Source organism: Maylandia zebra, unplaced genomic scaffold, assembly GCF_041146795.1.
Source record: "Maylandia zebra isolate NMK-2024a unplaced genomic scaffold, Mzebra_GT3a scaffold02, whole genome shotgun sequence".
NCBI lineage: Eukaryota > Metazoa > Chordata > Actinopteri > Cichliformes > Cichlidae > Maylandia > Maylandia zebra.
The window spans coordinates 2,671,895-2,696,462 of NW_027490032.1; the positions used below are offsets into that span (position 1 = coordinate 2,671,895).

The 24,568-nt window shown below is 37.8% G+C and overlaps 2 protein-coding genes, 1 long non-coding RNA gene and 1 pseudogene across 3 annotated transcripts in view; all 4 read left to right on the plus strand.

Annotated features, from left to right (window-relative positions):
• LOC143415652 (programmed cell death 1 ligand 1-like) overlaps positions 1–24,568 on the plus strand; it is a 158,904-nt gene that overhangs the window by 49,411 nt on the left and 84,925 nt on the right. The window lies entirely within an intron of this gene.
• Positions 7,012–7,243, plus strand: LOC143415731 (costars family protein ABRACL pseudogene; annotated as a pseudogene).
• On the plus strand, positions 12,122–15,856 carry LOC143412402 (uncharacterized). The gene is made up of 3 exons (XR_013096113.1): positions 12,122–12,223; positions 14,561–14,699; positions 15,775–15,856. It is a non-coding gene; the product is annotated as an uncharacterized LOC143412402 (long non-coding RNA).
• Positions 16,028–24,546, plus strand: LOC143415683 (outer mitochondrial transmembrane helix translocase-like). The gene is made up of 8 exons (XM_076881050.1): positions 16,028–16,147; positions 18,793–18,993; positions 20,108–20,214; positions 21,014–21,103; positions 21,599–21,649; positions 23,200–23,324; positions 23,640–23,764; positions 24,364–24,546. Exons 1-7 carry the CDS (start codon positions 16,084–16,086, stop codon positions 23,761–23,763), a joined length of 762 nt encoding a protein of 253 aa, XP_076737165.1. The 5' UTR covers positions 16,028–16,083; the 3' UTR covers position 23,764; positions 24,364–24,546.

Here is a 24,568-nt window from a genome sequence, read left to right on the forward strand (position 1 = left end):
GTAGTATGGTCAATACCACCCGTTGCTAATGCTATCTCTGAGTCGTTGTATCAGCACGCAGCTGTCATAAACAATCAGCTTCTAAGCATGACTTAGACCAGGTGTCATCAGTGACAGTGAAGGACCTGACACAGTTTAAGTAGATTTGACAACGTTTTAAAATATGTGACACTCTGGCGTGCCATAATACCGATAATATGTCATTTTCAGTCTGCCAAAAAGTGATTGTGGACTATAGCTTATCACTGAAAAAATGTTTCTGCTTCAAAATTGTTGGATATCATCCAGAAGGGTTACATGTGACACATTATATCTCAAACAGTCTCTAAGGACTGTTGAATAACTATTAAAGGACCATTAATACCCATAATATGCCATTTTCGACCTGCCAAAAAGTGATTGTGGACTATAACTTGTCACTGAGATACTATTTCTGCTTCAAACTTGGTGGATGTCATTCAGAAGGGTCATATGTCAAATATTACATCTCTGTAACGATACCTGTATTCTCAAGAAGACATATTGCAATCTGTTGTCTCAGACTTGCAATACTTGAAGCAGAGTTCTCAAACTCTACTGGAACATCTTTTAAGATGCACTCTGCAAACTGTGAATAAAATATATAACAATGCAGTCATTATTTGAAGTAACATTTGCTATTCCAAAGATTTGAATCGTATTTATTTTTAGAAAAATCACAGTAAGTGCTTGTGTTGAACAAGAACAATGACACAAATGGAGACACTGGAGGAGACAGAGCAGAGACTAGAACAAAAAGCAAGTGATTTTATTAAGGCAGGTAAACATGAACAAAACCCCAGCAAAGATGGAACAGGAGTAACAACTAAAGTGGGAAAATAATTATGAAAACTGTTATGAAACTATGATAAATATGAACCAATTTAGACAACTATCACAGCTCCTTCCTGAAACGCCCTCGCTGCAGGAAGGAGCGCTTTCCCAGATAATTCATCCCAACAGCAGTTAGACTCTATAACTCATCAATCACGATGTCATAATTCACTGGACTTTGTGGACATCCATGGTTACCATTCATGCACAATGCACCTTCTATGTTTATGGACATGCAGGTATAAAGTATATGTATGTATATTTAATAAGTGCTGTATTGGAATGACATTTTTATTACCGTTTGTTTTCTCTTTCCTATTACTTGGTGTTCCTAATGTGTTTAAGCAGATCTGCTCCCACCTGTTTCCATTTGGCCATTATCCTTTTTTTGTGTTATTTTTGAATTACAACATTTTTGAAATTTGACGTTTTATGCACAGGTTGAAAATGACATATTATCGGTATTAATGTTCTTTTAAAAGTTATTCAGCAGCTCTTGGAGAGTGTTTGGGATATAATATGTCACATGTAACCCTTCTGGAATATATCCAACAAGTTTGAAGCAGAAATATTGTTTCAGTGACAAGATATAGTCCACAATCACTTTTTGGTAGCGCTAAAATGCCATGTTCTCAGTCGTTATTCTGAACAAACAAGAAAGAGTCATGGTGATACTGGCACAATAGGTCTTTATTGTTTTAACTATGTTAATCGACAGTCTTATAACAAATATGAACAACGAGAGTAGACATACTAAACCTGTAGGCATTAATTATTCCATCGTGATGCGTGTAGTCATTCGTGACTGCGCTACACACTGAAAGCAACCTTCTGATAAGCGTCATAATTCGGTTACAAGAAACGTTAAAGCTCCATAAATGCATACCTTTGCCTAATAACAAAGGCATAAATGTGTTTGAGTTTTTTCCCCCCACGTTATATCAGTTGCACGGAAGTAGCTGGCAACGCAAGTAATCCGGGCGCTGCAGCTTTAAGCAGCTGCGCGCGCGGACGGCAATCAGTTTCTGGCAGACAATCACTTTTTGGCACAACACCGGCATGTTACGCCTCCGGAGTGAAAATGGGCGTTGAATTAGCAACAGCAAAACATGGAAGAGCTGAGTTTGTGTCTCACAAACAGATTTTAGAGATTTTTACTTTGTTATAAGACTGGTGTAAAAACAACACTGTGACGCGTTCACTGACATGTTCTCCTTCTTTCACTTTGCTGTATATAAAGAGAACAGAGAGGCTCTGCTTTGTGCTTATATTCTCCTCCTGTGTGTTTGTGTGTGCAGAGTTTCTACCAGAGCCAAATGTCATCTACTCCTCACTGAAGTCGTCCACCAGTCCAACCACTGGAATCCAGCTGCTGCTCTCTAACTGGTTCACACAGCAGCTCAGACCTGACACATTCACTGTAAACACACTGGTTTATATCCTGTTTGTTATCCTCATGAAGTTAAGTACAAGCAGGGCTGAGAGTCGTCTGCTTATCAAACAGCTACACATTTTATAGGAACAGGTTTTATGGACAGAAATCTAAAACCTGTAAATCTGAAGTTCAGGAACAGATTTTCCTGCATCTACAGGATGGATCACAAATTACAGTAAAATATTATTTAAAACATCTGCTTCATGACTAAAGTGTTCAGCAGCAAGTTTCCATAAAGAATAAAGTAAAAAGTGACTCAAATTCGTAAAGCGAGTCAGAACAGACACCATGTTTAAGAAAATCTTTAATGTGCTCATTTAAAGTTTAGAAACGAATTAGTACTTTTAATGAATGTGATGTTTGCCTGTACGCTCTTAACACTGTCTGTTTCACGGTGCAATGTAATAAACAAAGAAATTAACATGATTTTTTTCATGTGAAGCAGCAGTACAGGTCATTTGTAATCATGTGGTCGTGTGGATTTGTTACACAGCTTAGTATCATACAAATTCACATTTCAAGGTCAAACTTATTTTAATAAATGCAAATCATTTTTTATGTAAACAAAATTATTTGCAGCACTAATAAACTTCCTTTATGTACAATGTGTTTGGTTTTCTCACATGAACTCTGGTGATGCATTTTCCTGACATTAAGCTGACATTAAACACCTCAAAAACACTTCTGTTTTAACATTCATTACTATGACACTGGCCTTGAACTATAATGCTGTATTGTGACACATGAACAATAGACTAAACCAGAACTGTTTCTGCAGTATGTAGCTCACTCCACATGCTCATTAGTGTTTGTCTTCACTGAACTTTAAATCACGATGTCACATAAAAACACATCACACTTTCACAAACCTCCATGGATTTAAATTCATAACACTGTAATAAGTCTATTGATTTGGTGTGTTTACATTAGAAGATGTGGTAACAGGTGTGAAGGCACCTGACAGCAGCTGATAGTTCAAATAGTCTTTTCTTCTGTTTTTTAAAGCCTGTTCTTCAATCAGAAGCTGATTTAGCAAAAAAGTTAGTTCTGGATTTAGTTTCAAGTTAGTGCACTGAAGCTGACCCCCTCTTAACCTTCTGACCAATTGTTAATAGAATAAACTGTTCGGTTGCTGCCCTCTACTGGCACTGGAGTGCTACAACACCCTTCAACTCTGAGTCTTCACCACTGAAAATGTAAAAACTCCACTTTATGAATGTGCATCAGCTGTTTTGCATCTGATATGGAGGAAACTTCATACTAATACAAGTTTTATAAAATGTCTTCTGTAAATACTTTTTATAGGTTTGTTCACACCTGCTGTTCACAGCTGGTTTCACATAAAGTCCAACCTCCTCAGTGACATCACACGGGATCAGGAGTGCTCAGCTCTTTAAAATAAAAGCCTGTTACACATGAATTTTATAGACACTGAATGCAACAACAAATAAAAGCACAACTATAGGTTCAATTTTTTTGATCTATCCATAGTAATATACATTATTGGCCACTTTATTAGGTACACTTTGCTAGTACTGAGTTGCACTCCCTTTTGCCTTCAGAACTGCCGACCAATGATCAATCCAACTTCGAAATATAGTAGAAAGATAGTCTGAAAATATAAGAAATTATTAAACAGAAAAGTACTAAACAACTCACGGTGATGATGCTGATTAGAATCATAGGTCCTTCCACTCCCTGGACAACACGGCACTCGTATATTTTTATATAGTTTCCTTAATCGTCAAATCCTTCAGAATCAAAGACACGTCTCCATCCTTCATCTGTCTGCCCTTCAGACCTATTCTCCATTTCTCAGGCCTTCACTCACTCTGCAGGATCATGTTTAAATAATCTGCTAAAGGTCCACTGCCCTCTCTCCCAGACATGTTCAAACCTCCACACTTATGTCATCTGAACCTTTCCAGTCCTCATCCACTTCATTGCTACCCTTATTTCCTCCTGACTAATCCTCTGCACTTCCTGATTCATTAATTGTCCTCCTCCCTCCATCTCACAACCCTGCAGAGGTTACATCTCTGTCAATGACGACATAGTACACCTATGTTGTAGTACACTTTTTAAATCCTTCTCAGTGCTAGAACGCCTGATTCAGGACAAAAGAGAGTTGCTATTATTATTAGAGGTTAATCTGCATTAAAATAATGTAAAGTCTTTAAAGTGATAGACAGAGTGGCTGATACTTTACATGTGCACTCAGGTTTTAGACTTCAAAAGTTTTTAATTCCTGGTTTTACTGATTAAATACTTTGTAAGTGGACAGCCTCTTTGACTACAAAATAATTCATGCACGTGACTTTGAATTTTAATCCAAAAAGATTTGATTCTCATCTATTTGAATTAAAGGTTTATCCTGTCTTATTTTTTCCATTTATGAACTTTCTTATGTGAATTGTGTACCTCACTGCAGTGTTTGGACACTTGGTCCATAGTTTAGAGGGAAGGAGTGGCGACCTCTGGGTACTGGATGTCTCCATTTTCATTTTTGGGCTGTGCTTTGTTCTGTAGTTTCTTCTTCCTTATTCCGTTGTACCTTTAAGAGCTTTTTCCCCTGCTGCAGATGAGAAGAGAGGATAAGCACACGTCAGGAAAATCCACATTAAAATTGATTTATGATTCATTGTGCGGATGAAATAAAATCCTCTTTATCATATGAAATGTCTTTTGTAGTCCATGATGATGTCGTATTGGACTCCAGTGGTGCTAACGCCCAGAGCAGCCGGCGTTGGTGGTGCGTTTTGTTGACCGTACGACTCCAGAAATGTGTAATTTTATATTTTTTAAGAGTTTCATCAGAGCTTTGAAGAGTTTCTTCTTTTCAGTCATCTGCTGATCTGCTGTAGGTCTTACTGGTGAAGCCTCCAGTGGGTGTCATGTTGCATTTCTGACCCTTGTGAGTATGTGCACGTCTAACCCATCTGGCAGTTATTATTGGTATTGGCTCAGTGTGTACTGGGAACCCAATTTGTTCTACTCATGTGGGAAAAGTGCATCTTTGTTGGGGGAAAACTCTGTAAAACACCCAGGAGAAATAAAGACACAATGAGACAAAGTTACTTTCTTTATCAAACGTGTACACGGGTGAGCTGCTAAGGACAACTCACACCATGCACAGTGGCTTGGTAATTTTTATAGGAAAGACAGTGAGAACAGGATAAGAAAATACAAAACAAATAAAATAAACAACTCCATATGTGGCGCTAGTCTCGTCAGCAGAGAGCTGGGAGAAGGCTGTGAGAGATAAAACAATCTAAAACAATATGTCCCAGAAACAAGATGTCTTTGCTGGGAAAGTCTAAAAAGATCATTCTAAACTAATCTAACCATAGGCAAAGGGCAGACAAAAGGCATCTTTGTACATTTAAAAGAAGGTAAAGAAACATAGAATCATTTTTCCTGTAACAATCTTCCACTTCCTTCCTTCCACAACCCAGGTCATGAACAGCCGAACCGAGATCTGGATGCGGATGCAGATCGTTTCTTTTTCACTTGGCGCAGCTTTTCTTGTATTTACGGTAGAGTGATTCTAATCTGCGCAGAATTTTTTCTTTGGTTTTACGACTCATGACACAAAAGCCCAAAGGAAACAGACCAATCCCGTGCACTGTAACGATGATGTTACTGAACCAGTCATATTATTTATCCAGAGTGCGTGTGAAAACCGAAAGCCCAGTTTGTTAAAGCTGAGATTAGGTTTTATATGAAATGTAGGCTAGTTAAGGAAAAAGAGAAACAGAAGCTCAATCTCGATTTTTGTGTTTATTATTATTTTAATAAGAAACCACAACTTCTTCAAAAGCTCCTTTTTTTTTTTTTTTTAAACAATTTTATGAATGCAAACCTCATCTTAATTGTTGTTGTAGCTGCTTTTAGTTCCCTCATTTCTGCAGCATCTGTTTGGGACCTACACCTGTTTGACATGGTGGCCCTGAGAGATGAAATGCACTGCAACGCAAGAAAACATAAGCAAATACAAAAACAAAAAATGCTGCATAAAGACACAAGTGAAGTGATTTAGGGGAGACAATAACGTAGTGGAACAGCTGTGCAAGTGACAAAAAACCGAAACATGTGAAGGAGCAGAGAGGCTCACTGAAAAGAAGCCGGCGATTTGTTTGTGTTGCGAGGGAGAAAAAGATGCAGATAATGTGTTTTCTAAATCTGAGATTCATATGTTTGTTGACCTTTTGCTTTTCTCAGTTTGCAGTGGATTTGGCCTCTCAGGGCCACCATAGTTAAATGCTTTAATCTAATTTAAACATCACAGCACAGGTACTTCTACTACTGGACGTCTAACCATAAGTTATGAATATTACATAAACAAAAATGAATAGTAAAAGCTTCTTATATTTCAAGCAAATGACATTTTAGTTTGTGTGTAAAGTACATGTGAGTTGTTCTGAAAATAAAAGTGTGCTGTGAAATAGTTTTGAATTTCTAACCTTGCATATCTGTGGTTATAAATTGTGATTCATGTTAAGAAATTTGGAATCTAAGAAGAAATAAGAAGAAAAAATGTGATAATCTCAAACAGTTTGTTCCTTATGCATCAGAAAGATTTTCTTGGATAGTTTGTTGTTATTTGCATTTTTGTTTTCAGATTCATCAGAAAGTCGTCCTTCACGTCATTACAAGCAAAAACAAGTCAAAGTAATCAGCAACAATTAAAATATAAAAAATATATGATTAAAATATAAAATTAAATGTCTCTTGATTTGCTGGTTCTGGGGATCCAGCAACTGGGCAGTGAAAATGCTAAAGGTAAATTTATCACAAAGTTCTGTGTCTTGTTTAATCACGAGCGCTGTGCCAACATCTTATGAAGTGCTGGTGGCCACTCTGACGGCCACTAGGAAGAAGGTGATTGCCTTCCAGGGAGAGCTGGTTCTGCAAAGTGTCCACAACAACGTTGACATCATCCGGCTCCAAGAATGAGAAGCCGGTGCTGGGATAGGACAGCTTTCCTTCACAACACTCAGTTTTAGAACTGAACTCCAATCACCAATCGGATTTGACTTAACAGTACACCGCCAGACTCAGCTGGCATTTCTGCATAGGATTTTTTTGCTTTTTGCTTTCAGTGTGACAAATTAAGTATTTTATGCTTCAATGATTTGGACCACAGATCAGGAATATAATACTTTTTGCTAATGCATTCACTTGCCTCTACAGTTTATTATCATGACCCCAGACCCCCACAGGACATAACTTACAGCTTTACCACCCTGAGCACACCTAAACTTGTGTGATCCTAAAAGCTAAGCAGGGTTGGGCCTGGTTAGCACTTGGATGGGAATTTGCCTGGGAATACCAGGTGCTGTAAGCTTGGGGTTACTGTAGAGCATGTCGCCTACTTACATGAAGGATATATGTATATGAGCAATGCTCAACTTCACTTTCAGGACAGCCTGAACACAAAAAGAACTTAATAAATGAACAAAACACTAAAAATTAGAAACATACCCCACTTTTCAAAACACAGTACTACATTGATTCAGAAGTCCACAAAACACTGGGAACAAACCCCAGGATCCGAACGCAGTTGAGCTTCCTCACTTTTGCTCTTTAAATCATTATCAAAGAGCCATTTCTTTATTTTTCCATTTTACTTTCATTGGGTTACACGGCACACTGCACTTTCCATGTGAGTCAGTGTCACATGATCCACAGCCACAAAGACAATAGGGCCATGCTGAAATCATGGGATCAGCACCTAAATGTGAAACTGCTGTTTGTTTTTTTTTGTTTTTGTTTGTTTTCTTTTTCTTCTTTTTTTGTAAAATGTTCAATTCAATGTAGTCAATATAATTTTATTTATACAGCACCAAATCACAATAAACAGTTGCCTCAATGCATTTTATATTGTAAGGTAGACCCTACAATAATCCATAGTGATCCATTACTTGTAACATGTGGGGCTAATATGCTTAAAGTGATCTCATTTGGTTACAGTAATGTCATGAAAACCTGCCATTGTGACAGCCCTAATCGAGCATAGGGTCAGCATAAAAACAGTCTTTTCTCCAGTAACTTCAGTCTTTAGCATGGAAGCCAAATCATGTTACATTCATCATGTTCACCTTCTTTTTAAGACAGTAAAAAAAAGGTCAACATGTTATTTCAGGACATTTTTTAGATAAGAAAGCAGGACTCATGGTTCACCTTTCTATTCCTGCACAAATGATATTTTTAGAAACTGAAACTGGTTAACTAACTAAAAAGAAGGTTTCAATGGCACAAGTCAGACATTTAAAGATAATTTTGTTATTTATTTTTCTATTATTTTGTTTTAATGGGGTTCTGTATGGAGTAACATGACACTCATGTCAGTGGCACATAAGTTGATTCTGTTCATCTGGACGTAACCTTTTCTGTGGGAAAAACGTTTCGTCACTCATCCAAGTGACTTCTTCAGTCTGACCTCCCAGCTCATGTTCCTTAAGTGGGCTGGTTTCAGTCATTATGCAAATGTACTGTTTATAAGATTGGGGAAACCTGCAGTCAGCTGAGACTGAAGAAGTCACTTGGATGAGCGACGAAACGTTTCTCCCACTGAAAACGCCACGTCCAGATGAACAGAATCAACTTTTGGAGATTTACTTACCTGGGTGATTGAGCATGCATCAAGACGTTACAGTTTTTCTTAATTGCTTTGACCGGCCTACAGAGACTGGATCCCCTCAGTTTTCATCATCACTATCTGAGCAGAGCAGGAGACATTTCTTGGAAATGTGTTAACCCTTTCTCATTGGCTTGACAACTTTTCCCCACCTTTTTGCAAAACAATTAATCTCATTCAAGCAGTCCAAACCCCATTGTTTTAGCTGTGGTAACCAAACAGAAATCACCTATTTCTAACTATTAGAAACTACCAAGATCAGTATGAAATCAATAAATCACCTGTTTTTGAAGTCCTTAACACAAACTTTCATTTCGCAATCAGTCTGCAGGCCTTCAAAGATGCCACATCTGTGTAGTTCTTTACCAGCATCAGTTGAGGAGGTCTAAGGTGAGCGATTGAGTATCAAAAGTGGCAATTTCTTATACTGTAATAGATTTTATTTTGGTTTATATGTATTTTTTTGTAATATTTCCAGTGTTTCAATATTCAGTCACAGTTTGAAAAAAAGTCATTGACTCAATAAAATTAGCATCAAACTATTTCTGATTCTGCATCTAAATCATTGCAAGAAAGCAAACTTGACACAGCCTATGTAGAAAGACAACAAATGACAAAGGCTGTGTAATGGGCTACAATGATGAGCAGTGGTGCACGGATTCAGTACTGTGTTTTGTGTAATGATTGATCGGACAAGCTCATACACTTGTTTACAAGTTCTGATGTTTGAAAACAGAATTTGCTTTTGTTTCATATTTTAAATGTTTTGGCATTATTAGAGCCTTTTGCAAAGAAAATGTGTCACTTTGAGCATGAGTGCCTCTGTTTAGGCCTTTGTGTTAACTGGAAAAATGTGGATTTCACAATTGGAAAATTACTTTCTGTTCACCATTTGTGTGACTAACAGTTTCACGTCCAGGTGACTGTTGTTGTAATTTGGTGATATATAGATAAAACTGAATTAAAACGTCTGGTGTACAGCTTACTGAGAGGTCCTCTCATGGGCAGTGTGCAATCACAGAAAATAACAACCTCAATTTCACCGTAACCCTCACTGGAGAAAAGGCAGTCTGGAACAATTGTTGAACATTCCTCTAAAATCAGTGCTGTGAGAGTGACTTTGCTTTACCAAAAAAGAAAAAGAAAAGAAATCAGATGGTGTTTCATTGGAACAGTAAAGTACCACAACAAAGAATAAATATGTAAGAATAAGTATCACTGCTGTGGAGTTTTACATGTTTTCATGATTACACATACAATGGACAAGGTTTCTATAAAAATTACACAGTCTAAACAAATTACAACATACTAATTATTGGAGCTTAGACAGTCCAGGCCAATATTTTACTCAAATACATCGGACCGTATTTGAGTATTTTGTTATGATCTGTAATCTGAGTTTCTAGTTACAATCTGGATTATTTTATGTTGTAATACAATATACTATGGTCCATATGCTCTAAATTTGTCCTGCTTTCTTAATCTATTGGGTTGTTGTAAAGTGGTGGTAGGTGTCATCAACACGTTCTCATTGACAAAGCGGGTGTGTTAGGCCGCAATGTGGTGGAGCAACAGTTGTTTATCGTTTATGACATAAAATAGATGTAAACGGAGCTCCACTGGAGGCATTTGTTTTGGAGTTTTCGGTTTGTGTGGAGTAAATAAACGTTTTCCTTTTTTTCTTTTTTACATTCACCTCGTTTTTGCTACCGAAAGGCCTACAGCCAAGCACGAGTCAGAAACTTTACGTCCAGCAGAAGCGACGAAGGACCGAAGATTGCCGCTACACTAATAAATGTTTTATGAAAATCTGACACTTTCAAAACAGAAGAATACATGTTTTATAAAAATCACGTTCTTTGATGATCATATTACATGTGTCACATTTTAAAAGGAACATATACTTGGACAACTGTTCACAAAACAGTTTTAGAGAATGCAACACGCCTTTACTTTTCCACAGTGCGTGTACGCCTCTTCCAGAGTTTTGTGTTTTTTACAATTTTGCAATTTTACAATCTTACAATCAGACACAATAACTCACGATTATCTAAGACCTGCCATCAAATGTCCGTCACTTCTTCACAATCATTTTTTCATTTAATTTTATTTCACACATGGTTCAACAGTGGTTCGTGTCCGCTGCTCTCCTCGGGTTTGCTGGATCAGATCCTAATGCAGAGGCGTCTGAACTGGGGGGTAAAAATGGCTCTTTGGCAGTTTATCAAAAAATATCTTAATGATTTTATTGACGGGTCTGGGAGGAGTTCGAGAGATTGTCATTGTACCCACACTGGCTGATGTGCGAGACGAAACACACCATCGCGTGGACTCTTGCTCCTGTGCGACCGACTCATGCAGAGGTGTGGCGTGTACCTGTGCTTCCTATGTTCCTTGTTTCGGATTAAGCAAAAGCAAATAAAACGAAATAATGCTTAACGGGGCGTGCAGCCTCCATCTCCCCCATCCTGCTCTCTGTTGTTAAGAAGCAGCTGTTTTTAAGAATAACCTTTTCCATATCTAAAAATGGGGCATTTTTGTCAGAAAAACTGCACTTTTTGTCTAAAATTAAAAAGGGCGCAAAATAATAAATTCATTTAATAGTTTTCATTTCTATCACACACATTATATTGCATTGCAATATGTTCATGGTGTTTTGGGTCATATGATTATTGATTATTACCGAGGGAGAAAGAGCTGAGTCATGATGGACTGAAATCTGAACTGAAAATCAGCGCAAACAAGTTATTATAGAGGAAGAATAAATTTGGACATTAATTTTTTTTTTTGTTTGTTTGCTTGAGGTTTTTTTTAACCATTATATAGCTTTCACGGACTCGTGATTTGGTTGGTTTTTCTTTTTTGTTTTTTTTTTCAGTTTTAGGTTCTTTTCCTTCAGCAGATATTTTGTGGTTGGTTTATGTTTATATTCACGTGCTTTCTTAGTTTTTTTACTTACTTAGTTTTACTATCTAGTTTCTGTCTATTGTTATACTTGGTTTATATTCCTTGATTCGCTTTATTCCTCCCGTGTGTTATGTTGTTGTTGAGTTCGTGTCACTTTGAAAAGTGTTCTTGCGTTTTGTTTCCCTGTTTTATGTTGGTTGTCTGTTGTGCTTTGTATTTAGTCTCCTCCTCTCACCACGAACAGCAAATAAGACGAAAGTTGGCTCTTCCCATGCAGTTTGGCACCACCGCAACTCAGCTGTGTCACCACGTGATTTCTCCTAAAACGATATCTGCTGCTTTACTCTACCTGACTTGTTTGTTGCCGTCTTCGTGTTGTCCTTCTGTAGGTGAGATTTATTTTATTTTTTTATAAAACAGAATATATATTTAAATTTTGTTTGAAGAAGTGGTAGCCTATACATTATATTTTTTTATATTGATTCAGTATGTATGAGTATGTGGATAATGGATGCTTGTGTGGCGGGTTTATGAAGCGCAGGTACTCCGAGGTGTGATTCAAAACACACATGTCACGTTGGCTGATTTAAAGTTTTTGTGCGTTTGACTCCAGCTCCAGGATTTTTTTTTTCAAAGTCCCTCCTGTCTCATATTCCTACTCACTTTGTTTGTGGATGAGGATAGATATGGACTTAGGAAAAGAGGAGCACCTGAGAACGACCTTAAAGTTTGACTACACTGTTACTTCGCCACAGCTTGTTGTCTTGGTTTAGCTATAGTGAAGAGATTCAGTGTCAGTTTTGTGACTGACAGTTAGTTTGAACTAGGTCTTAGCTTTATGGAGTATGTATTTGTAAAAGTTTCACTTTCAGAATAGCAATCTGTCTCTAACAGGGGATGAAATGTTATAAAAATGCCAATACTTTGTGAATTTGTTGTTTGAAAATAATCGTTAATTATGTGAGGATCGTAAGGACTGAATCTCATGAAGATTTCCCCATAAGTCTGTCCAAATGTTGCATTTTTCCAGCTATAAATGAAGTGTTTCTTCAATCTTTGTTGTCCATTCACATAGTACGATATCGAAGGGCTGTTGTGGTTTTTTTTTCTTCAAACGATGCCAAAGGAAAAATAGCAGCAACAAAGTGACAAAGACTATTACGGTAATTGTTAAAATTACTCGCAACCATGAGCTACTCAGATGTTAGCATTCTGTAATGCCAGAGGTTTAAGTACTTAGTTACTGTATTTAAGTAGAATTTACAAGGACTTCTGGGATGATTTTCATCTCTTAACCCAATTTTGATCTCAGTTGTCATCCTGGTTAATTATGTTTCACTTTCTTTCGAATGTAGGAGGAAGAAGAGATATTTCATTTTTATTATCGTCTGCTCATCTTCAACTTAACGGATTCAAGCTCATGATTAGAACCAAAAGTCAGACTGTTCAGTTAGCTTTGCACAAAAATAGCAGGCGACTTTAGGCAACTGTGACTTGGCGCTATTGTCGTGTTCAAATTTTTCAGAGGGAAATCAGGAGATTGTCTCTCTTTAATAATTGAATCGAATAGAAATGCCCTCCAAGGAGTTAATATGTTAATTAGAGAATTAACTTACGTTAATATTCAGTTAATATGAGATCCATTTGAGTAAATTCTCATTATTTTTGAGGAACGATTGGTGGGGCTCACTTCTAAACACTCAGTATGAGGAGAGAAGAGTTTTTGGTAATGTCCCCACAGTTTTGAGCCATCCGCGTAAACTATCGATTACACACTTCTTCTGATTGCATCTCTCCTCCTAAAAATTAAAACTCCTTGTAGCATCTATCACAACCACAACAAGCACAAGATATGATTTTTCAATTAATGACATTTCCAGTAAATTGTGTGCCATAGACTTTCACATTTGTGCTACTCATTTAAATATTCTCCTCCTGAAAGGGAAACTCCTACAAAATGATATGCAATAAGACCAGCCTCAAAAATTCTCCTGTTCATAACTTGCTGTCACAAAACTGGCACTGTGTCTCTTTAGTAAATCTAAAAGCTTTTTAATATCAAAATAATTTAAATCTGGACCTAAACATTACTTTAAAATCCAAACCTTTCTAATAAAATATATTTTTCATAGGATATTCTCATTTTAGAAGTCACTGGAGTAAAGATATGGATTTGTATGATATGGATTTTGTAGTCCATGTTTTGCATATTGTAAGTTCAACATAGCCAACATTCAGCATCACATTGTTAGTGACGTTCCAAATTTCAGAGCATTGCTCTTCTCTTTTCTTAGTATCAATCTTCCCATCAGCCTTTACATGACCTCAATGACATTTCCATCAAGATCAAGGAAAAGAGGTTAGGAAGAGGAGACAAGAGGGAGGTTTGGAACGCAGCCAGTGTTTTGAAAAATTTGCACTTTGTCAGCTAAACACAGTGTCAAAATGTCAGTATCAAGCATCCCATCCCCAATTCTGAGTGAGCTTTAGATATTTTTGACTTTTTGCATTGTCTCAGTTTCTTCCTGAACTTTCTAAAACTCTAGATGATTGGGCATTTTTTAGACTTCTGTCCTTCATAAAACATTTGTATTCCGCACAGTAATAACAAGCAGTGAGTGAGAGAGTGTTGCGAGGTGGTGAGTTGTTATGCTCCTGCTGTTTGTATTCATCTTCTTGATAGCATTTTATACATTAATCCCTGTGTAAACCTGTTTGTGTCTCAGAATCTGTGACGTGACAATGGGACTGAGCTTTGTGCGAGCTGGAGGCATCGCTCTTTTTCTCGGCCTAGGCCAAGGTCTAGGCCAGGGTCTAGGCGTAGGCCTAGGCCTAAGCCTAGGCATCATATACCAGTTATACCAGGTAAGGAATCAGCAGGAGAAGCCTCACAGGCAGGTGGGAGGGGAATCAAGATTTATTGCAACAGGTTTTGTCTTCAGATGTTTGTTTTTTTTTGTCTCACCTTAATGTGGATTAATTCTGATTCTTTCTCATGTTTAATCTCAGATTTGCTGATGTGCAGATATTACCTGATAATTTCAGAGAATATATTAATTTTGCCTTTCTTTTCATTTGTAAAGATAATGACATTTTCAGAATTATACTTTAAAAACATTTTGATTAATAACTATACAGAACAAGCTTTTGTGCAAACAAGAAAGAAGACAAGAGATTAATGATATAATTTTCCACAGTCAGCAGATGCACATAAAAATCAGTCTGAGCACAAATACCCAAACTGAATGGATTGAAGCTGCTCATAATCAGATCTGCAGGGCAGGTTTTACAGTTGGATGAACATTTCTAACAGGATGTAACCAAAAATCTGTAGGTTCCCGAAATCTGTTTCATCTCCTTTTCTTAACCTTTTTTCTTTCACCTCCATGAACGCATCAGATGTAAAGGAAGAGGGTAGGAGAATTTGTGAGGACGTAGGCAGTGAGTCCTGCACTGAGAGTCTGTTGGATTGATGCTATGACTGTAGTGATAACAGAATTTTCAGTTTACTGGCCGATCTACGTCCCTACCTTCACCTATGGTGACGAGCTTTGGATAGTGACCAAAAGAACGAAATTGCGGATAAAAGCAGCAACAATGAGCTTTCTCCGAAGGCTGGCTGGCCTCTCCATTAGAGATGGGGTGAGGAGTTCGGCCATCCGGGAGAAGCTTATTGCTTATTCTCGACTATAATTCTGTCTTTTCTTTATGGTCACATTTTAACTATCATCCTATAGACTATGGCACAACTGCTCTTCCAGCTACTTTTCTTTCCAAGCTTCTTAGATTGCCATGACCCAGATGACAGAGAACCTACACATACATCTTTCATCCTGAATATTTTATTTGAGAAAACTGTCTCCTGCTGATGAGGACAGTATGATCCTGACATAGAGCACAGGCTGAGCCTTTGATTTGTTTCTGCTTTTGTGTTTTTCAGACAACGAGGACAGGTCAAAATAAATCTAAAAATGTTAAACTCTCTGTGTATGAACAGCGCATTGTCACTCACCAGGTTGACCCGCAGACCATGCAGGTAATGCCACTTTACATGTTGTTTAAACTGAAGCTGTAAATATAAACCACAAAGAGCTGACAGCACACAGTACTGACAGAAACAGGAAGTGTGGGGTTAATCTTCGTGCATCAGCACTTGCAGCCAATATCCATCCAGATTTCTTCCTGTGTGCAGATCACATGGAGGGATATCGCAGGTCTGGAGGAGGTGATCAACGAGCTAAAGGAGAAAATGATCTTCCCCGTTCAGAAAAGACATCTGTTCAGGAAATCCCGGCTGCTGCAGCCGCCCAAAGGTCAGCAATCATTCACTTTTTTGTTGTCGTTCAGGATCCCCATTAGCATCAGCCTTTGCCTTAGTTATTCTGAGATGGGATAGAAAATTGCCTTAATCAGGACACCCACAGAAACTTTAATCAAAATCTACAAAGGATGCACAGCTTTTAACCATTACATTACATCTGTATTAGATATAATCGATCAACAATAACCATTTCTTGTTTGCTGTAATTTCTATTTTGATTATATATATATACCATTTAAATTCTTTTACTTTAGTCTGTTTGTAATTGGTTGATTCTCTGTATGCGTGTCCAGAGAAATGGAAGTGTTTGTCACTGTTTATTTAAAGCATACAGGTTGTGAATGAGTTTTCAGTTTCCGACAGAGTTTAATGCACCTTAATAGTTAATAGTTTAATTATTTATATAGCACATTTAATTACAACAGGAGCGTTGACCAAAGTGCTGTACAAGAATACAACATGCATAATAAAACAACTTAGAGTATTAAAAGCAAACAACAAATATGAATTAACAAACAACTCTCATGCTGTATTAAAAGCCAGTAAATAAAAATGCGTTTTAAGATAAGATTTAAAAAGATTGACAGTATGAGCCTGTCTGATGTATAGGGGTAAATTATTCCACAGCTTAAGCGCTATGACTGCAAATGCTCGATCACCTCTATGAACCAGCCTCGACCTCGGTACAGCTAAAAGCAAAAGATCACTTGATCTAAGAGATCTAAGGGGGGTATAAGTCTGCAAGAGGTCAGACAAATACCCGGGAGCCTGTCCATTCAGGGCTTTGTAAGTCAACAATAAAATTTTAAAATTAATTCTGAAGCGGGCAGGGAGCCAATGAAGGGAGGCAAGTACCAGGGAAATGTGTTCACATCTTTTAGTACGTGTCAGAAGATGAGCTGCAGCATTCTGGACCAACTGCAGCCTTGCCAGGCAGGTCTGTCTGACTCCAGCATATAAGGAGTTACAATAGTCCAGCTGGGATATAATGAAAGCATGAATCGCTCGTTCAAAGTTTTTAAAAGATAAAAATGATCTCACCTTAGGTAAAAGCCTCAGTTTGAAGAAAGACCGCTGTACGACTGAGCTAATTTGTTTTTCAAAGGTGAAATTGCTGTCAAATATAACCCCCAAATGTTTGGCATGTGATTTGACAAAAGGCTCAAGACTGTGCAGGTTAAAATTAGAAGTGTTGGGATTGCCGCTTGGTTTTGCTATTGTTTGCTTGTGTGTGTTGATTGTGAAAGTATTTGTTTAACAAATAATTAAACTTTCTTTAGTACTCTGGTAACTATAATTGATAGTTTCATTACATCATAGCTTAGCAAATTAGTGTGTCTTGCATTTTGTGTGTTTGCTGTGTACAACTCTTAATACTGTGCTCTGAAAAAACTACTTGACTCCCTGATATATGCAGTAAAGGACTAGGGCTCCTGAATGCAGCGTAATCTGTAATAAGAGAACCAGAAGTAAGTTCGGCTAAGAACCCTGGGTGTGTGAACAAGACACAAACATAAACGTATTTATTATAGTGGTGTGGACTTTGTCACTTTGTTAAGGCATAAGTTCAGACAGAGGGAAAAAAGAAAACTATTAAAAACAACAAAAACATAATAATAATAATAATAATAATAATAATAATAATAATAATAATAACGTTTTTCTGAATTGCTTAAACACTACAACCAATCTTGTGAACCCAAATTTCAAAACCTTAATGCCACTTCCCAAAAAGCACACCCATTTCCCTGAACTATAAACACTATTCTGCTGCTTTACCACATGAGTCAGATATGGTGAACTGTTACTGTAAAACTCTACACACAAATTCGTACATTTGTCAGTGCTGACACCATGTTGTCACTTAGAAAGCAGTCAGTAATGTTAACTCAAATCAGCACAGCTTTAGCTCAGTTACTACACAATTACGAAGTCAAAATGTATCACACACCAATCAGAAACTTTGATGGACAAAAGGGCCAAAGTCAGCTCATTCAGGTTTGAAACAATGGATCCAAAGACATGCAAAGGAAGAGGTTGAGGAGAAGGAGAAGGAGGTCTAGGACACCAGGGAGAAGGAGGTGGATGAACATAATTTCATGTTTATCTGTGTTTTATCCTCAGTTACTTTGACACAAAGGCTTCTGCTGTGATTCTCACACCCCTGATGAAAACTCACAAGTGCCAGCTTTGTTCTTATATATAAAAAAAAAAGATATTTCTTAAATCCGTATCTGTAACTTATTGTTAAATAGTCTAGTCTGTTACTGTCTTGGAGCAACGGCAACCCACATATTTTCCTTAGGGATTAATAAAGTATTCTGATTCTGATATGTACTAATAAATGATCAGAATTATAATATCTCTCACTGTCTGAGTCAACCTGAAATGAATTGAATCTAATCAAACTGAATCAGGAAATGGGATAAATCGGGACCTTGTGAATCGAAATCAAATCAGTCATAGAAATCAGAGCTGATACCCAGCCCTATGTGTCCACAGTGTGTGTGAGAGAGATGAGCTATTGCCATCGATGGGACATTTGAGTCCGTAGGCGAGCAACAAGCTGTTACTTTCATGGTAGTTTGATTTCTAGCAATCGGCAAAATAATACAAAATCCCACTGTCTTCACACAGGTGTGCTGCTGTATGGACCCCCAGGATGTGGTAAAACACTCATCGCCAAGGCAACAGCAAAAGAGGCGGGCTTTGCTTTCATCAACTTGAAGCCGAGCACGCTGAAAGATAAATGGTACGGAGAGTCCCAGAAACTGACTGCTGCTGTGTTCTCACTGGCCTCCAAACTGGGCCCAACAATCATCTTCATCGACGAGATAGGTGTGAAAGACACACACACACACACATACACACATACAGTTTATCTCTCTCTGTTAAAGTGGAAATCATTTTGACAAATTAAGTTTGAAAAATAGTTTTTGTTTTTGTTAAACTGTGTGCTTTGCTTACAATGCCCACTTTATGTCATGAATCGACTGTGTAGTGCAGGAAGGAAAGGATCCAAATGCAGGCCCGTAGGCAGGATGTTAACTCAAAACAGCTTTATTATATAAAGTTTTATTAGCTGAAACGAAAATAACCCATCCTTCAAATCCAGGGAAATGAAGGACGCATTTGTCGGCTGCATTTGGAGTGGCCTTTGAATTGGGACAGGCTTCATCGCTGGCTGTGAAGTAATCAGCCTTCAAATGCGGCCTCAGGAGGATGTGGCCTAGGTTTTGGGACACAGCTACAGGGACAAAGGGCCTTCACAATAAAACAGGAAATAGAGGAACATGATGGAGAGGAGAGGCAGACGAGAGGGAGCGATGGGACACGAGCGAGAGGAGACATGACGGGAAAACATAGAATGGAACACAAGGAAGGAAACAAGTTGCTCCTAGAGAGGCTCACACAACATATATAAAGACAGACAGAGATGGAGAGCGGCACAGAGGGCAAAGACAAATAAATAAATAATATATAATGAAGGAGCTAAACAGAAAAACCTTGGCAATATAGGAATTAACTCAAGACTAACTAAAGAAACTTAACCATAAAGTATAACACAAAATAACACGAAAATACAAAAACACAAAACACTGGTTCAAATGAGCCAGGACCATGACACTGTAGGATTATACAATTTAATTGGGAAGGGAAAGAAAACAAAATTCACTTGACTACAACCTGCTAACATTTAGTGGCGATATTTTCCATGTACTACCTTAAAATTTAGAATTTTCTTAAACATAAATTAAACATATAAAGAAACTGATTCTGCTTTCAGTGAATTTGGTCTGCACAAACGGTTCAAAGAGAGACGTGAATGTATTTTAATATTTGGTCTTAACTGTATACATTTTGACAAATACCATAGAAGCAAAAAAAGAGGCAAAACATTTTCAAACAATGAAATCCTGAGATGATAAAACTATTCTGTGTGTTTGAACAGATTCCTTTCTGAGGAGTCGATCCAGCAGAGATCATGAAGTCACAGCTATGATGAAGGCTCAGTTTATGAGTTTGTGGGATGGACTCGAAACAGACCACCAGTGCCAGGTATGCACACGTCTGAAATGTTTAGGTTCAATATGGAGTCTCAAGAAATTCACTGAGCTGTGGACGTATTATGGAGAGGAATTTGTCTCAAAAGGGTTGCAAATGCATACAGGGTGATCCGCAAGCATAAATTGATTCACAAATGTTTACAGGAATTTCTGTGTAACGTTTGAGGACTCACTTCCATAGGCCATAAAGCAAAACTGTAGTTTTTAGCCATTTTTGCTCCTAGTTCAGTTAAATTTGCATCAACTTTTTGCAGTTTCAGAATAAGATGTTTGCTTTCATGCCAACGGCGTGTACGAGTAAATGATTTGCGTTTTATGGTTACATCTTTTTAGAGAATCAATCCATTTACCTGCTCTTTAATCGTTTGCTCTTTTAACAGTTTGGAGGTTGTTAAAATAGTTTTGTGAGCTTTAAGCTGAGATTCTGCTAAAATACATTTATATTTAAACATTGATTTTAGGATTTAATGAATCAGTATTGGATTATTCAAATTAAAATCAATTATCCATCCATCTATTTGCTTCCACTTATCTTTTTCAGGGTTGCGGGGGGCTTTGGAGCCTATCCCAGATGTCAGCTGACTCCACACAGAAAGACCCTGACCTAAAATCGATTAGAATTGGGATTTTGTTTTTAAAACCACCCCTATTTGCAACCCTTTTGAACCCAATTTCTCTCCATAATCTACGCAATACATGTGAATCCTGAACATAAACGATCAGATGATCAATAAAATGTTCTTCGAAGATTCGGTCTGTATGTAAATCTGATTAAAAGTTTACTTTGTCAGGTGATCATTATGGGAGCCACCAATCGTCCTGAGGACATAGACCCTGCCATCTTGAGGAGGATGCCCACCAAGATCCACATCAAGCTGCCTGTATGTCCTTTTCAAAATAAGTCTGACTGTTTTTTAAAAACAAACCAACAAACAAAAAGCATACTGAACGCAGCAGTGTACCCTCTGCATTGGTCGGTTTGCGTGCCGTGGCAACATCATCACACATTCATTTCTATTTATCCTGTTAAGGCTGGATGCTGCGGTATTCTCCTGAATGGCAGGTGTCACTACTCAGATAATATCACCACATTAGAAGGAATAAAGCAGTGAAGACGTCAAACCTAAAGAAAAGCATCCCAAGAAGTCTTGTGTTTCTCTAATGATACATCATTAAAATGCAGCAAAAACTGACAAAGCTCTAACACTCATGTCTTCATCTGCGGTGGTGTACTAGGTTACAAAAACAGAGTGGTGCATGACCAGCCGAAGTGACACCGTAAAGGCGCCATGCACCAGCATATGAGACATAGTCTATGGCGCACACCACCGTGTGGTGAGGATAAAACTAGTCTGACAGTGTGTTTGTTTCTGCAGAACATTGAGCAGTGCAAGCAGATACTCAGACTGATCCTGGAGAATGAGACGGTAAGTTCACAGCAAAAGGGAAAAAGTCATGTGACTGAGATATTAATCCTTATGATCTTACATTATTTTACCAACATGGTTCTTCTTCTGCTCTTTTAATGTAGTTAGTACATGAAGCCAAAGAAACATTAAATCCACAATAATAAAAATGAGTGAAGAAAAGGAAAGCTTTAGTGAAGGTTACAAATGATCTTCTTATGGCCTTTGACAGTGGACTCATGTCTGTGCTTGTCCTGCTAGACCTTAGTGCAGCGTTCGATACTGTCGACCATAATATCCTATCAGAGCGATTAGAACATGCTGTAGGTATTACAGGTACTGCGCTGCAGTGGTTTGTATCATATCTATCTAATAGACTCCAATTTGTGCATGTAAATGGAGAGTCCTCTTCTCACACTGAGGTTAATTATGGAGTTCCACAGGGTTCAGTGCTAGGACCAATTCTGTTTACATTATACATGCTTCCCTTAGGCAGTATCATTAGAAGACATAGCATACATTTTCACTGCCATGCAGATGACACCCAGGTCTGTCTATCTATGAAGTGAGATAACACACACCAATTAGTTAAATTGCAGAAATGTCTTAAAGACATAAAGACCTGGATGGCCTTTAATTTCCTGGCAGAGCCTTCAGTTTTCAGACCCCTTTTCTATTAAACCAGCTTCCAGTTTGGATTCGGGAGACAGACACTATCTCTACTTTCAAGATTAGGCTTCAAACGTTTCTTTTTGCTAAAGCATATAGTTAGGGCTGGACCAGGTGACCCTGAATCCTCCCTTAGTTATGCTGCAGTAGGTGTAGGCTGCTGGGGGGTTCCCATGATACATTGAGATTTTCTTCTTCTTCTTCTCACTTAATATGAGAAAATAGGGGCGGGCCTAAAGTCAACACACCTGAATTAAATGAATTAGCTCATTACCAGGCCTCTGGAGAACTTCAAGACACTTTTCCACTCTTAACAGATGAATTAAGAGTGGCATTAAAAAATCACGCTGACTAAAAGAGTTGTTCTCTCATTCTTTTACTGAAGGTAACCATTTCTGACAATTTCAGTTCCTTTTGCAGATTATTCCAGGAGACAGAGGCGGCGTATTTCAAAGCCTAACTCCTAATTGTGTTTTGATTTGTGGGACAATCAACTGTATGATATTGTGAGAACAAGGGCTGCATTGTTATGATTTTTATGCATATAAACACATAAATAAGAGGGAGAGATTTATAGATAAAGACCAACCAATGGGAAAGTCTGCAAATATAAGAGAAGGACATGTAGCAGCAGCATACACAGAACAATAATGTAGACGATTTCCATAACCCCTTTAGTTAGTGGGCTGGTGCATTCAGAAAAAGCAGCTCACCATAATCCAATAAAGGTAAAACAGTTGCACGAATCAAGTGTTTCTCACCTGGAGGCACACACAGGATTGATTTCTAAACTTAGTTTTAGTTTTAACTTAGACACAAGCCTTTGAATGTGAGTTTTAAATGGTAAATTCTGATTTACAATGATACCTAGATTCATTGATAGACTGATTCTGCCTCTGTAGGTGGATCCACTGACTAACCTCAGCCACATCGCCAGGGAAACTGAAGGTTTCTCAGGAAGTGACCTCAAAGAGATTTGTCGTGAGGCAGCACTGCTGTGTGTCCGAGAAATCATGGATTCTGACACGTAGGTGTTTGGTATTTCCAGGTCAGAGTGGGTAGAGTGTCAGGACGTTTCATGTTTTAAAATGGACATATTGATAAAAGTCAATATTTTGACAAATAGGTATTATCAATTACTAATAAAATAAATATTCTGATGATATTCACTTTTTCATGCTAATTAGGACAAATACAGCACAAGTGAAAATCATCTTTTTTTCCTTTTCACTCTCTCAGTGTGCAGGCATTTTTTATGATTGAACTGAGTGATGCAGAGCTGCTCTTATAAAGTTCAGAAGTTCACTTGCTGTTTGCTAAACGTCTGATTTCTTTCTCTCAGCCTTTCAGATGACTGCATCCGTCCAATTAGTCAGGATGACCTCCAGAAGGCCACAACAAAGATGAAGGAGTCCAAGAGTCCGGGTGGCCTGACACTGGATGAGGCATTGTCATACTATTCATAATGTAATAACTGAAACAACACATAGAAATGAATAAATAAACAAGGGGAACCTAGACTATATAGCTGCTCTTGCAAAAGTAAAATGTGTTCAGAACCACAGCATTCAGATCCCAATTCTGATTCCAAAAGCTTCCAGACAGGAGAGGGTTTAAAAAAAAAGATTTTCTAGATATGGAGTTTGGCAGCCCTTTCCTTTGTAGGCAGTGCCTAACTAATGTCATTCAACCTGACCTGCAAGTCTTAGAAAACTACAGAGCACTTTATCAGCGGCTGATGTCCAATCACCGGCACACAGGTTTAAAACCTCTGCTGAGTTTCAGCTCTCATCGGTTAAACACTGGACTTCATTCACTCAGGTTCTGTCTGTCAGGTCACGTTTACTTCACTGTTTTATTTACAACTGAGCAAATTTGTTTTTGCTCAGATTAAAGTTACGTTTCATAACTGCATAGTTTTACTGACGTTTAATGTCTCACTGGAGCACATGTTAGACTCAACCATTTACTTTTCTTTATTATAACATGTTCATTTATGCTGGATTTCTTTTTAAACTGTGAATTTTGAATTTAAATTAACATTAAAAATCTTTTTTTTATACAAGGAGGAAAGAGAAAGTGTGATTCCACTGAGAGGATCAGCATCTGAACCAGCATGTTGATCATGAAGACTCCAGCCTGTACATAAATGATTAAATCATCTCTTTTTAATATTTATTCAACTGTATTCTAAGCACCAGCTCTCTGTTAGAATTTTTGGAGTTTACTCAAAAATAAAATCAGAGTAACATCTGATTTGTGTGGGGTGGA